Consider the following 13,943-nt stretch of genomic DNA (forward strand, 5'->3'; position numbering starts at 1 on the left):
ACATGAGACTCTGGGGACACAGGCCTTGCGTTCACAGAGCTTAACTGCTAGTGTGGAAAGAGAAGTCATAAGTAAACGGCCATACACACAAAATTCTGATTAGAAACTGTCATGAGGATCTCTCAAAAGAAAAGAATACACAGATTACAAACCTGAGAAGGGGTCTGATTTAGGTTTTAGGGGTCAAGGAGGGCCTCTCTGAAGAAGGGACATTTCAGCTGAGGCTCCAAGCTTGAGTGAAAGTGAGCCAAGCTCAGAGTTGGAAGAAGAGTAGTCCAGGTTGAGGGAAGATGCCATGTGAAGACCAGGTGTGGGGAGAATGCAGAGGGCTGGAGGGACAGAAGGGCCACAGGGCTGTGTATATAATAGGAAGGATCTTGAATTTTGTTTAAAAATTCTTTTATCTTTTTTTTTCATTTATTTTTAATGTTTATTAAGAGAGACAGAGCATGAGTCAGGGAGGGGCAGAGAGAGGGAGACACAGAATCTGAAGCAGGCTCCAGGCTCTGTCAGCACAGAGCCTGATGCGGGGCTTGAACTCCCAAACCATGAGATCATGACCTGAGCTGAAGTCAGATGCTTAACTGACTGAGCCACCCAGGCACCCCTGTTTTAAAAATTTTTTTGTGTGCATTTTTTATTTATTTTTGAGAGACGGAGCACAAGTGGGGGAGGGGCAGAGAGAGAGGGAGACCCAGAACCCGAAGCAGGCTCCACACTCTGAGCTGTCAGCACAGAGCCCAAAGACCTGAGTTGAAGTCAAATGCTTAACCGACTGAGCCACCCAGGCACCCCTGGCGTTTATTTTGAGAGAGAATGTGAGCCAGGGAGGGGCAGAGAGAAAGAGAGAGAGAATACCAAGCAGGCTCCACACTGTCAGCACAGAGCCATATGTGAGGCTCAGTCTCACAAACTGTGAGATCATGACCTGAGCCAAAATCAAGAGTCAGACACCTAACCAAGTGAACCATCCAGGCACCCCAGGATCTTGGATTTTTATCCAAAAAACAGGGGACAGTGATAGGATCAGATACTATGATCAGAGGTGAGGGTTTATGAGGCCTGCTTGGGCTGCTGGTTGGAAAATGCACTGGAAGAACCAAGTCCAGGGAGAGAAATCTATAAGGAAACAGTTGCAATCTTTGGGATGAAGACTTGGACTGGGGAGGAGGAAGAAATGGACAGCATATGTGGGGAGATGAGAGCCAAACAGGCTCCAGGATTGTGGATGCGGAAAAAATCAGAAGGTTTACTCTCAGGTGGTCATAAGCTCTCCTTGGACCTCTTCGTATCTCGTACCTCTTCTGTTTGAGGAAGTCTCAAACTGGGAGCTCCTAAGGCACCCGAACCATATGGGAGACTGGGCAGAGGAGGCCACCTGGAATCAGAGAGGGGAGATCACCGTAGTTAATCCCTTTGGACTCTAACCTTTTCTGAGCTCGTGAAACCGTTTATGAAAAAAGTCTGAATATGCATCAAAGGTGTACTGTTGGAGAAAGATCATTTTATTTTACTTTGAAAAGTATAAAAATATAAAAGAATAAAAATACTATCGAGTACTTCTATAATCATCACCCTCAATTGACAGCTGTTAACATTCTGTCATACTTTCCTCAAATTTTTTTGTAATTTAAAAAGGTGTTCCAGGGCCCCTGGTGACTCAGTCGGTTGAGCATCTAACTCTTGATTTTGGTCATGATCCCGGGGTCAGGGATCAATCCCCATATCAGGCTTCACTCTAAGCATGGAGCCTGCTTAAGTCTGTCCCTCCCCCTCCCCCTCCCCCCCTCTCCCTCTCCCCCCCCTCCCCCTCCCCCTCTCCCCTCCCCCTCCCCCCCCTCCCTCTCCCTCCCCCCCTCTCCCTCTCTCCCTCTCTCCCTCTCCCCCTCCCACTCCCCCTCCCCCCTCTCCCTCTCCCTCCCCCCTCTCCCTCTCCCTCCCCCCCTCCCTCTCCCCCTCCCTCTCCCTCTCCCCCTCCCTCTCCCTCTCCCCCTCCCTCTGCCCCTCTCCCCTGCTTGCTCAATTTCTAAAATAAAAAAATTTAAAGTAAAATAATGAAAAGATGTTTTTCAGAGAGCATTCAAGTGCTTTTTGAACCCTTCTGTTTTTAACCTTTATGACTCCCCAAGGGCAGCCACCATCATGAATTTGGTATCTCCTTCTAGTTCATTCATTTTTATGTTTGTCCTCCTAAGTGTTCGTTAAGCTTCTTGGATCTACATGTTTATATTTTTCCGTCAAATTTGGAAATTTTTTCAGTCATTTTTTCTCCAAATATTTTTCTTCCCTAATCTCTCTCTCATCTTCTTTTGGGGCTGTAGGTACATGCATATTAGACCACTTGATATTGTCCCTGAGGCTCTGGGTTTTTATCCCTGCCTTTTTTCTCACCACGTTTCTGCTTGATATTTTCTATTGCTCTGTCTTTAAATTCACTAATCTTTCACCCTGTATTATCTAATCAGATTTGAGCCCATTTGAATTTTTTAAAAATAGTTTCCATTTCTCTATTAAGATTCTATATTTGGGGGCGCCTGGGTGGCTCAGTCACTTAAGTGTCTGACTTTTGATTTCAGCTCAGGTCATGATCTTGTAGTTCGTGAGATAGAGCCCTGTGTCAGGCTCCGTACTGACAGCTTGGAGCCTGCTTGGGATTCTCTCTCCCTCCCTCTCTCTCTCCCCCTTCCCTGCTCTCACTTGCATGTGTGATCGTGCTCTCTCTCTCCCTCCTCTCTCAAAATAAACTGGAAAAAAAAAAGATTCTATATTTCTTCATTAAGCTCCTATTTTCTTTGAAATCCTTGAACATATTTATAATAGCTATTTATAAGTCTTTGTTGGCCAGTTCTATTATCTCTGTCCATTTTGAGCTAATCTAATGTTTCTACTGGTTACGGGCCACATTTTTCTATAATTTTTTAGTGTATGCTATCCATTTATAAATGCTGCCTTGTTGAGTGTATTTTGTTGTCCTCCCTAATAGAATCTGAGTTTTGTTCCAATAGGCAGTCAGTTTACCTGGGGATCTGCTTGATCTTTCCAAGGCTTCTTTTTAAGTGTATCTGGGACAGGTCTAAGGTAGTTCTTACTACAGAACTAGATTATGACTACGTATAAGGCATGGCTTTTCTGGAATTTCTACTGAATGCCCCCAGGGTGTTCAGCAAGATTGGTACTAGGGATGTTTGGAACTCACACATCTCCCAGCCCAGCGTTGTATCATCTCTGGCAGCTTTTTAGCTGTTTAGAATTCAGCCAAAGTTGGATTTTTGGAGCTCCTTCTCTGTAGAGCTTCCTTTCCTTGGGTATTTTGCCATGTAAATTCTTGAGGCGGTGGGGGGTGGGGAGAGGGGGAGAGGCCTTGAACTATAATCTTTGCTGCCACAGTCCAGAAAGTAATTCTAGGCAGAAAGCCAGGTGATTGTGGGGTTCACCTCATCTGTTTCTCTTCTCTCAGGGATCACAGTAAATTTCATGTGTTTTATCCAGTTTTACAGTTTTGTTTGTTTGTTTGTTTGTTTTTATGGCAAGAGGCCTAATCTGGTACTAGTTACTGTATCATGACCCGAAGCAGAAATCCCATTCTTTTGTATGTTTACACTCCCATTTTTTTAAATGGTTATTTTTGAGAGAGAGAGAGACAGAGTATGAACAGGGGAGGGGCAGAGAGAGAGGGAGACAGACAATCTGAAGCAGGCTCCAGGCTCTGAGCTGTCAGCTTAGAGCCCAACGCAGGGCTCAGATCCAAGAATTGCAAGATCATGACCTGAGCCCAAGTCAGACACTTAACCTACTGAGCCACCCAGAAGCCTCTACACTCCCATTTTTACACACTCCCAAAACCGCATATAGTAATATTTTGCATATATTTTTACATGTTTTTTTTTTTTTTTTAATTTTTTTTTCAACGTTTTTTATTTATTTTTGGGACAGAGAGAGACAGAGCATGAACGGGGGAGGGGCAGAGAGAGAGGGAGACACAGAATTGGAAACAGGCTCCAGGCTCCGAGCCATCAGCCCAGAGCCTGACGCGGGGCTCGAACTCACGGACCGCGAGATCATGACCTGGCTGAAGTCGGACGCTTAACCGACTGCGCCACCCAGGCGCCCCTATTTTTACATGTTTATATAAGTGGTTTATATTCACATTCTATATTTTTCTTTTAAACTCAACATGCTTTTATTTAAAAAAATTTTTTTTTAACGTTTATTTATTTTTGAGACAGAGAGAGACAGAGCATGAACGGGGGAGGGGCAGAGAGAGGGAGACACAGAATCCGAAACAGGCTCCAGGCTCCGAGCCGTCAGCACAGAGCCCGACGTGGGGCTCGAACTCACGGACCGTGAGATCATGACCTGAGCCGAAGTCGGACGCTTAACCGACTGAGCCACCCAGGTACCCCTCAACATGCTTTTAAAGATCTGTCCACATTTGTGTATTTGTTCAGTCACTTAACCATTTGAGTGTTTTCAAGTGTGTATTAAGTGCAAGACACTGGGTATGTCATTTGCACAAGATGGAAATGTTCCACTTCCGTGGAGCTCAGAGTCTGGGGAGGTAGGAAGATAATACACAGACAGCCAGGTACACATATAATGTCGCCAGTAAACACAATAAAGGAAAGTGACGCAGAGTAAGTGGACACAGTGTGAGTGGGCAAGAGCGACCAGACAAAGCCTCAGTGGAGGTGATATTTGAGTAGAAGCCTGACTAAGTGAAGGTGTGAGCCATGCAGATGTCTAGGGGAAGACAGTTCCCAGAAGAGGGCCTGAGTGTGATGAAAGAAGCATTTGAGAGTTTTAAGGAAGGGCATGAAGTGATCTCATTTATGTTTGAGAAAGTTCTTTCTCGCTGCTGTGCGAAGAATGGATATGGGGAGGAGGTGGGAGGCTGCTGCAGTAATCTAGGCAGGAGATGGCAAGAAATGGTGGGGAGAGGTGGTCTTCCTTGGGAAGTTAGCTTACAGGCAGTGCCAACAATTTGCTGTTAGGTAAGTACTGAATGAGGAAGAAGACATTTAAAGAATGATGCCAATGGTATTGGCCTAAGGAATTAGACAAATGGAATGCCACAAACTGAGATGGGGACGTTTGGGTGGCAAATGAATAATTCTGCCTTGAACTTGCTAGGTATAAGATAGCTCTCAGATAACTAAGGGTGATGCCCTTACTTGAGAACGGGATTGGAGCTGGTGTTTATGTATAATCAGTGTACAGATGGCTGTTAATGCTGTGCCACCAAATGAGAATTCCTAGGAACTGAGCATGGAGAAGAGAGGTGATCATAGGCCTGAGCCCTGGGAATGTCAATTCTTAAATGTAAGGTCTTCCTCTTAGGGAATCCAGCAGAAGAGACTGGTAAGAAGTAATCATTGGGGTGGGAGGAAAACCAGGAGAATATGGAATCCCAGAAGCCAGTGAAACAAGTGTGTGAGGGAAGGAGTGACCTATTGTGTTCAGTGCCGCCAAGTGGGTATATGGACGTCATCAGAGACCTAGAGCCACGCGGTCCGTTTGTGTTAACTGCTGTATAGTATGCCATCGTGTGAATAGAAAAGGCTCATTCCTCTCTCTCCCACCATTTACATGAACATTTGCAGCGAACGTTCTTGAACATATCACTGATTTGAGCACATGTGGGGGGTTTCTCTTTGGAGTCTTTCTAGGGATGGAATCACTAGTTATTAAGGAAGATATGCACCTCTTCAACTTGACAAAACGATGCCAGATTGTTTCCCAGAACAGTGGTACCAGAGTCCATGCCTGTGCTCAGTGTTCAAGAGATGGCCCACATCTTTGCCAACATTTGCTGTTGCAGACTTTAGAATTCTTGCCACTCACATTTTCCTGAGTACTAGTGAGGTGGTGGGTTTCTGCCACTTGGGTTTCCTTTCATGTGACCTGCCTGTTAATATCAGGCAGTTTTCAATGGAGTTGTCTTTTTTTTTCTTTTTTAAGTTGTATGATTTCTTTATATATATTCTGGACACTAAACCTCTATTAAATACATTGCAAATAATGTGTGTGTCACACCCAGTCTGTGGTGTGTCTTAACTTGGTAGGGTTGTGGGTATGTGTGTGTATGTGATATAAAAGCTTTTTGCTTTTCTTGTCGATGATGTTTTTAGAGAGAGCACCAGCAGGGAAGAGGGGCAGAGGGAGAGAGACAATCCCAAGCAGGCTTCACACACAGCATGGAGCCTGACACAGGGCTTGATCCCACACCCTGGGATCATGAACTGAGCTGCAATCAAGATTTGGACACTCAACTGACTGAGACACCCAGGCACCCCAAGATAGATTTGAGTTTTGATGAATCAAATCAATGTGTTTGCTTTGTTTTGTGTCTTATTTAATCAACCTCTCCCTATTTGAAGGTCATAAAAACACTTGCCAATATTTTTTTTCTAAGACTTTAAAAGGTTTTTTTTAATTATAAATGTTATGGTTAATGCATTGGAGATTCTGTGTAGGGTGTGAGGTAGGGATCTTTTATGTTTGCTTCCTCTTGTGAAGGCCAGGTCTTCTGACCTCTCCAGCCTCTTCCCACTGATCTGCATTGCCACCACCATCACATACATTTCCTACAGGAGAATAGGTCTGGTTGGGGCTTTTTTTTCCTAATCCACTGATCATATTGCCCATTCTTGGACTCATGCCTAGAAGTTTTCATTATTGAACTTCATAAGAAACTTGCTATCTGACAGGGCAAGCTGGGCAAAGGGAGGAGGATTATTTGTTTTTTGCTCTGAAGTCATTTGTCTTTAAACAGCTGTCCATAGTGTACTTAAAACAGCACTGGCCGAACTTGGGAAAAAGCTATTTGCCACTCACATATCAAGAACTAATCTGTGGCATAAAGAGAGGGGCCTCACTTTTCCGTGAAACTCTGGGTACTTTTACTTTTGACTTTCCACACCCTTGCCCCGCCAACTCTCACCTCCGGTTTTTCAGGTTGTGATGTCTCTGAACCATGGGGCCACTCTTCCGGTATTTACACGTGGTGGGTATTTTGTGACTGAGCTGTGGTACCAATTTCATTGGTTATTGCCAACCAGACCATAGTGACAGGCCTGATGGGTTCTGGGGTTTCCTGTTGCCTCATCGGCACTGAGACCCCGGATTCCAAAAATAAAAGCACAAGAAACCACCGTGACCTCACGGTCTCTGCTTGCACGGTCCTCTGAACGCCAGGGCTGTTTTCCCCTGCACGGCCTGGCCCGGCCTGGACCCTGCTCCCTGCCCGAGCAACGTGGGGTCTGAGTGGCCTGGACAGGCTCTGAGGGCCGTCCCCCCCACCTGAGCACTTGCTCGCTGTCCCCCCTCTTCAGGCTGGCTCCCGCAGGGCCAAAGTGGCTCCGGCAGAGAGGATGAGCAAGTTCTTGAAGCATTTCACTGTCGTTGGGGACGATTACCATGCCTGGAACATCAACTACAAGAAATGGGAGAATGAGGAGGATGAGGAGGACGAGGAGGAGCAGCCGCCACCAACACCTGCCTCCGGTGAGGAGGGCAGAGCTGCCGACCCGGCTGCGGCCCCTGTCCCTGCGCCCAGGCCCCCCCTAGACTTCAGGACCACATTGAGGAAGCTGTTCAGCTCCCACAGGTTTCAGGTAGGTGGGCAGAGGCCCAAGATGCCCAGGGTGGGGCAGAGCTGTCAGCCAAGAGTCACGAGGCCAAGGTGGGAACCCGTCTCTGCCACTGTATGCCTACTGAATGCTAACCATGTGTCAGGTGCCCCGTCCAGCACTGGGCAGATCCCGTGTTGTCAGGGATAAAGTAAGTCACAATCCAAAGTCCGTGAAAGGTCTAGCACCTGATGAGTGAATAAACAAAATGTAGTCTGTCCATGCTCGGCCAGGAGGAGGAAGGAGGCACGGACACCTGCTACAAAGTGGAGGAGGCTTGACAACGTGGTGCTCCATGAAAGGAGCCAGACACAAAGACCACATACCGTATGATTCCATTTGTGTGAAACGTTCACAATCGGCAAATCCGTAGAGACAGACACCAGGTTGGTGGTAACAAGTTGGAGGGAGGGTAGAATGGCAATGGGCTGCTTACCGGATACGGGTTTCCATTTGGAGTGATGAAAACGCTCCAGAACTACATAGTGGTGATGATTGTGCTAAATGCCCCTGAACTATAAGCCAACTTAAAAATGATTCAAATGTTTTATGGTACATTTTAGGTTATGCAGATTTTATGATGCACAAAAAGTAAACTAAAGAGTAAACGCTGGAGCCAGAAAAAAATGTTCCTGCGTTCATTCAGCAAACACTGAGTGCGTGCCCTGAGTTGAGCAAAGCCAAGATGGGTCCCGTGTCCCAGACACATCACCCTGGGGGCTTCAGTCTCTAATTTTGTAGAGCGATCTGCATAGTGTACCCCACGGCTGACCTCGGGGTGCAGTTAGGGGAGAACATGAGAGGGAGATGTGGACTTGAGAGAATAGCGAAGTGTCTGTTGGCATCTTCTGACTTCGAAAGACAAGCGCAGGTCGAGTCTGGCTGGCCCCGTCTCAGCCCCAAAGTGGGCAAGCAGTGTCTGGAAACGTGTTCTGAGAGCCCCAGGAGAATTCGAGGCCCAGGGATACTAAGCAAGCATGCAGCACCCCCAGGTCCTGTAATGGAGCCATTTTGGGGACCCTGTTGCTGGCGTCCTCCTAAAGCAAAATAAACCAGCGCCTCCCAAAGCTGACTTCCCTTCTGGAAGCAGAAACAGCCCTTGCCTCTCCCATCACTGACTTTGTTCCAGGGTAAAACAGAAAAAAAAAATTTTTGTTTTTTTTTAAATTTGGGTCTTTTTCTCATTCTTGCGGAGCTTAGAGAAACGAAGCAGGCCAAACAGCCCAACAAGCCTTGCAGCTCAGCACTTTCCTCTGCGGCTGTGACAGGAAAGGAAACGTGGTATTAAGTTGTTGGGGTTGAAATCCCAAACCCTCAATTTCAGGAGCAGAAGGAAGGCGTCAGTTTCCCTCCAGCTGCAAGGGAAACCCTGGACCTCCCAGCTCTGGGAGGTCCTCCCGAGGGGGCACAGGCCTGGCCCTCTGCGCCAGGACCCCTAAGGACACTCCTACTGGATAAGCCTGACTGTGGAAACATAAGTAGAGATGCTTAGTCATTCACTCGACAGTCACTTCTCAAGCACACACTGCGTGCCAGGGGTACAGCAGCAAGCATGGCAGATGTGTCCCTGTCCTTATTCTTGAAGGACCCACGGTCTGTGGAGAGGCAGGCACTCCAGGAACCATCACCCAGACTGATGCTGGTTATGAGTGAAGGGAAGCCCTCCGTAAGAAAACAGAAGGGGGCTCCGAGAGATCCTGGGGGCAGGGAGCCACCTGACCCGGGATTGGGTGTCAGAAGACATGTAGTGGAGGAGGTGACATTTCACCTGACACCTGAAGCTTAGGCAGGGCTGAGCTCTGTGAATGGGGGGGGGAGGAGCTTTCCAGGCAGAGGGACTGTGTTTGCAAAGGGCCGAAATAGGAAAGGACCTGTCATATTCCTGGAATTGAGAAGGGTCCACATCGGCTTCCGTGTAGCAAGTAAAGGGATAGCTTGGCAAGAGAGGAGGTGCTGGAAGGTCATCTGTGGGCAGTGGGCAGCCATGGAAAGTCTAAATGCGTGGGTGGGAGGGAGTGACACAACTGGATTTGTGGAGAGGCTCGGGGAGGCCACCGCGGAGTGGGGACACCAGCGCAGGGGTTTGATCTCTGCCGGCAGAATCAGCATGCGAGAGGATTCTGGAATCTCTTTCTTGGATGCGTTCTCTACCTGGTCCCGTGGTTTGAGGCAGCCTAGGTGACCAGATATATAGTTAGTTGCCATCACTTCTCACACAGGATGGTACAAGCAAGGGAAAGAATATAGGGCGTGTTGGGCCTCTGTGGAATCCATGGGTGGACAGGGTGGCTGAGCTGGGGAGGACAATTGTGAAGGTCAAGGAGCTTCACTTTATTACCTGCTCACTGCAGCCGGGCCCTGTGCCTTATAAGCACCCTTCACACATTACCTCATGTAATGCTCCCTGTGTCATTCTAGGGTGTAAAATGTGGTCAACCGCGTTTTCTCCAAGAGTACGCTGAAGCTTGGAGTTAACGCTTGAGAGACGTGCCCCAGGTCTAGGCCAACGCAGGAGCCAGCCCCGGGGCTGGCGGCCCCATAGCCTTCACTCTCACCATGGCCGTCTTTGCCCCATCTGGGTTTGGAATTAACCGGCTTCCCTGAATTCTCAGCTTTTCTCTTTGTGACATGACTCCCCTCAGAAATAGCACTGCCTTGTGAAGTGGCAGTTTCAGGGTCTGGGGATTTTTTCACAGTGGTCAGGATTGGAGCCCAGACATTGTAGTTTTATGACCTTCGGTCTGTCTCACCTTTTTTAATTGAAGAGAAATTCACATAATCATTTTATTACAATTATTTATTTTAAGAGAGAGCGAGAGAGTGCACGTGGGATAGGGACAGAGAGAGGGAGCGAGAGACTTCCGAGCAGGCTCCACACTGACACAGTGTAGAGCCCAATGTGAGGCTCGAACTTACAAACCGTGAGATCGTGACCCGAGGCGAAATCAGGAGTCATTCACTTAACTGACTTGACTGAACCAGCCAGGTGCCCCTAAAGTTAATCATTTTAAAATGAACAATTCAGTGGCATTTTGTACATTCACAGTGTTGTGCCACTCCCACCACGGTCTAGTTCCAGAATGTTTTTGTCACCCCAAAAGGAGATCCAGTACCCATTAAATAATAACCCTCGGGCCCCCGGGGACCACTAATCTGCTTTCTGTCTGTACGGATTTGCCCGTTCGGGACTTCATAGGAATGGAATCAGACAACGCGTGGTCTGGATGCCCGGCTTCTTCCTCCGCGTCACGTCTTCCCCGTCACTCATGCTGCAGTGTGCCAGAGCCGCTTCCGTTTTACGGCTGAATATTCAGTCTGCTTTTAATGTCTCTGTGCCTTGGTTTTAGACCAGACAAGCTCTCACATCCCTTCAGCTCTAAAATAAAACCAAGGATGAAGAAAGAAAGAAAAGGAAAAACGACCTGCCAGAGGCTGGAATCTTTAGTGGGCTACTGAATTTGAATATGTGTGAAAACTTCATTACAGAGCAATTTGGCATGCAATTTTCACAGTAAACCATGTCACCGAACACTGTAATTACTGAAATAATTAGCTACGGGCTGAAATGGTCAAAGGGTTTACTAGTCCATCCTCACACAGGCCTGTTGGGTTTCAGCCCGAAACTGCGGGCACTGCCAAGAAAATGGCAGATGAACTTGCGGAATCTACCCCGGAGTGCTGGACGTAGGAAGGGCCCTGAGGGAGGCGAGGGAGGGTCCACAGTTCCCGAGGGAAGAGAGGGGTTACACGGCGTCCTTTGGGTCTCCTCCCATCGCTGCCATTTCCGCCACCGGACACCGTCACCCCCACCCTGCCATTAGAGGCCTCACCAGCATCGTCACTGTCACCATGCCCCCCCCCCACCCCCGTTGGTGAGAGCACGCCCTCACTGCACCCCGCTCTCACGGAGCCTGCAAGATGGTCCTCCTCCCACCACTCTCTTCAGTCCCCAGGAGACCCAGGACTCCCTCTGCCCTTGGCCCCCTAATGGGCACGCGTGAGCTGGGCAAATATTCGCGGCTCTGGACGGAAGCTATTTCGTGTGTCCCGTGGACATCACTGTACTCCGACTGCCTGAAGCAGGCAGTCCCTGGAGGCCTTCCATGACTCAGATCTGTGAGACAGATCTTTTTAATTATTTACCGAACATCTGTTCTGGGCGTACCCTGGCAAGAAGATCTCCAGAAACAGAAAAATTAAAACTTAAAAAACATTTTCTTGCCATCTAGGAATCGGCAGTTTGGCTTGAGAGATGCTGAGACACAGTGAATGAATAGGAAGACTGGTGGTGACGGAGTGTCACTCAGCCACACAGAGAAGCTCCAGGGGGACAGACACTTCCCAGCGGGTGGAAGGAGGGGCGGGGGGGGGGGGGCGCAGGCAACAGGCCTGGAAGGCGCTTGACTGTGGGCCGCGGCCTCCCATCCTTGGCAGCTTCACCCAGGACGGTTTCCCCTAGATGTTTCCGGCCTAATGTTTCTTGTGCCTTCCCTTGGTCTGCAGGTTATCATCATTTGCCTGGTCATTCTGGATGCCCTCCTGGTGCTCGCTGAGCTCATTCTGGACCTGAAGATCATCAAGGCTGACAAGAACGCCGTCAAGGTAGTGTGTCAGCAGCCCTTTAATACGGCTCAGTTCTGTTCTCTTTCCTGAGGCGGGCAGAGTGGGGCAGACGGCACCCGCCTGGGAGTTGCAAGTCCTTAACGGAGTAGGTTGACTGGGTGCTTTTAACCAAAGAGCAGAGAAAATGTCTTTCTTTCCAAACTGTAAACAAGCATTTACTACAAACAAGAAACCTTCTCATTCCGTGTGATGGCTCGAATCTCAAGTGGTGCTAGACCGCGGAGCTGGAGCCTGCTGCTGCTTCTAGAGGGAGGATCTGACCGAGAGAGGGCTACTATCCCATCTTTAGGGGCAGACAAGCTATTTCTCTGCCTGTCAACATTCTGATGCGGTCCCCATGTTGGAGATGTGCCCACTGTTTATCCCCCAGTTCACAGCTGCTGCCTGAGCCTGCCCCAGACGTTTGTCCAGCCTTCCCAAGGCAGCTGCTAGCTTTTCTTCTGTGGCCAGCCCGAGTCCTTCCGGAATATTTTTCCTCTCTCTCTAAACTTAATCACGGACATACCTGCTGTACTCACTCTCTTGTGCCTTTTTCTTCAACTTTTTATTATGAAAAATGGCAAATAACATTTGCTGTATTTGCTTTCTCTATATCCACAAACACACCCATGTACTTTTGACCATTTGAAAGTAAGTTAGACATTAGGACACAAATATTTCAACTTGCTTAAGTATAAGGTCCTTCTGGGGCACCTGGGTGGCTCAGTCGGTTGAGTGTCCAACTTCGGCTCAGGTCATGATTTTACGGCTTGTGAGTTCAAGCCTTGCATCGGGCTCTGTGCTGACAGTTCAGAGCCTGGAACCTGCTTCTGATTTGGCCCCTCTCTGCCCCCACCCTGTTCTCTCTTTTTCTCTCAAAATAAACATTAAAAATTTTTTTAAATAAAATTTTAAAAAAAGGTCTTTCTCCTACAGAACCACAATATTATCAATTCCTGAAAAGTTATCAATGATTCTATAATAACCAGTTTATATTCAAATGTCCTCATTTGTCCCAAGAGTATCTGTTATAATGTTTTTGTTATTTTTTCAAACTAGGATCCAGACGTCTGATATTATACTCGGTCATATCTCCACAGGCTCTTTTAATCTAGAAGAGTCCTCCCACCTTTAATCTTTTCCCCTTAGGACACTGACTTTTTGGAGTGCAGCCAGTCATCTTGTTAAGTGTCCCGTGTTCTGGATCTGCCTGTTTCCACAGAGGTCCTTCCAGCTTGTTCCCCTATCCCCTGTACACCATAGGTGAGGTCCGGAGGCACAATTAGCAAGAGTTCTTGGCTGGTGGGGTGTTTTCTTTATATAGCACAGCACATCGCTACCAGTGATCCTCACTGAGACCACTTAAGGCAGTAATTGCTGAGCTGTTCCACTGTCCAGGGACACTTTCCCTTTGCAGTTATAGATAATCTGCAGTGACACTTGACTGCCATGCAAAAATCCTCTTCTCCAATTAGCGTCCACCTGATGGTCACTGTCTGAGTCGGTGAATACATTGGGGGATGCGAACTCAGATTTCCATCATTCGTTTTACATCTAGTAGGTGGTAATCTTTTTATATATATAAAGAAGAGCTTTCCTTTTCCCCTCATGTGTGTATACATATCACTATGGGGGACTCTTGGATTTTTTTGGGTGTATTCAGTGTATGATAATCATAGTCCTTCTGTTCACTGTTCAAATTGTCCCAAATTT

General features: G+C 47.7%; 1 protein-coding gene across 9 annotated transcripts in view; it reads left to right on the forward strand.

Moving 5' to 3' along the window:
- Positions 1–13,943, forward strand: part of HVCN1 (hydrogen voltage gated channel 1) — a 36,422-nt gene that overhangs the window by 18,413 nt on the left and 4,066 nt on the right. For 8 of the 9 annotated variants that reach the window (XM_058691264.1, XM_058691259.1, XM_058691266.1 and 5 more), the window contains 2 exons: positions 7,332–7,613; positions 12,132–12,230. In XM_058691264.1, the coding sequence (XP_058547247.1) occupies positions 7,371–7,613; positions 12,132–12,230 (342 nt within the window). In that variant the 5' untranslated portion in view covers positions 7,332–7,370. Of the gene's footprint in view, positions 1–6,954; positions 7,004–7,331; positions 7,614–12,131; positions 12,231–13,943 lie in introns of all 9 variants that reach the window. The other variant, XM_058691258.1, reaches the window with a different exon arrangement.

The sequence above is a fragment of the Neofelis nebulosa genome, chromosome 11, assembly GCF_028018385.1.
Source record: "Neofelis nebulosa isolate mNeoNeb1 chromosome 11, mNeoNeb1.pri, whole genome shotgun sequence".
Classification (NCBI taxonomy): domain Eukaryota; kingdom Metazoa; phylum Chordata; class Mammalia; order Carnivora; family Felidae; genus Neofelis; species Neofelis nebulosa.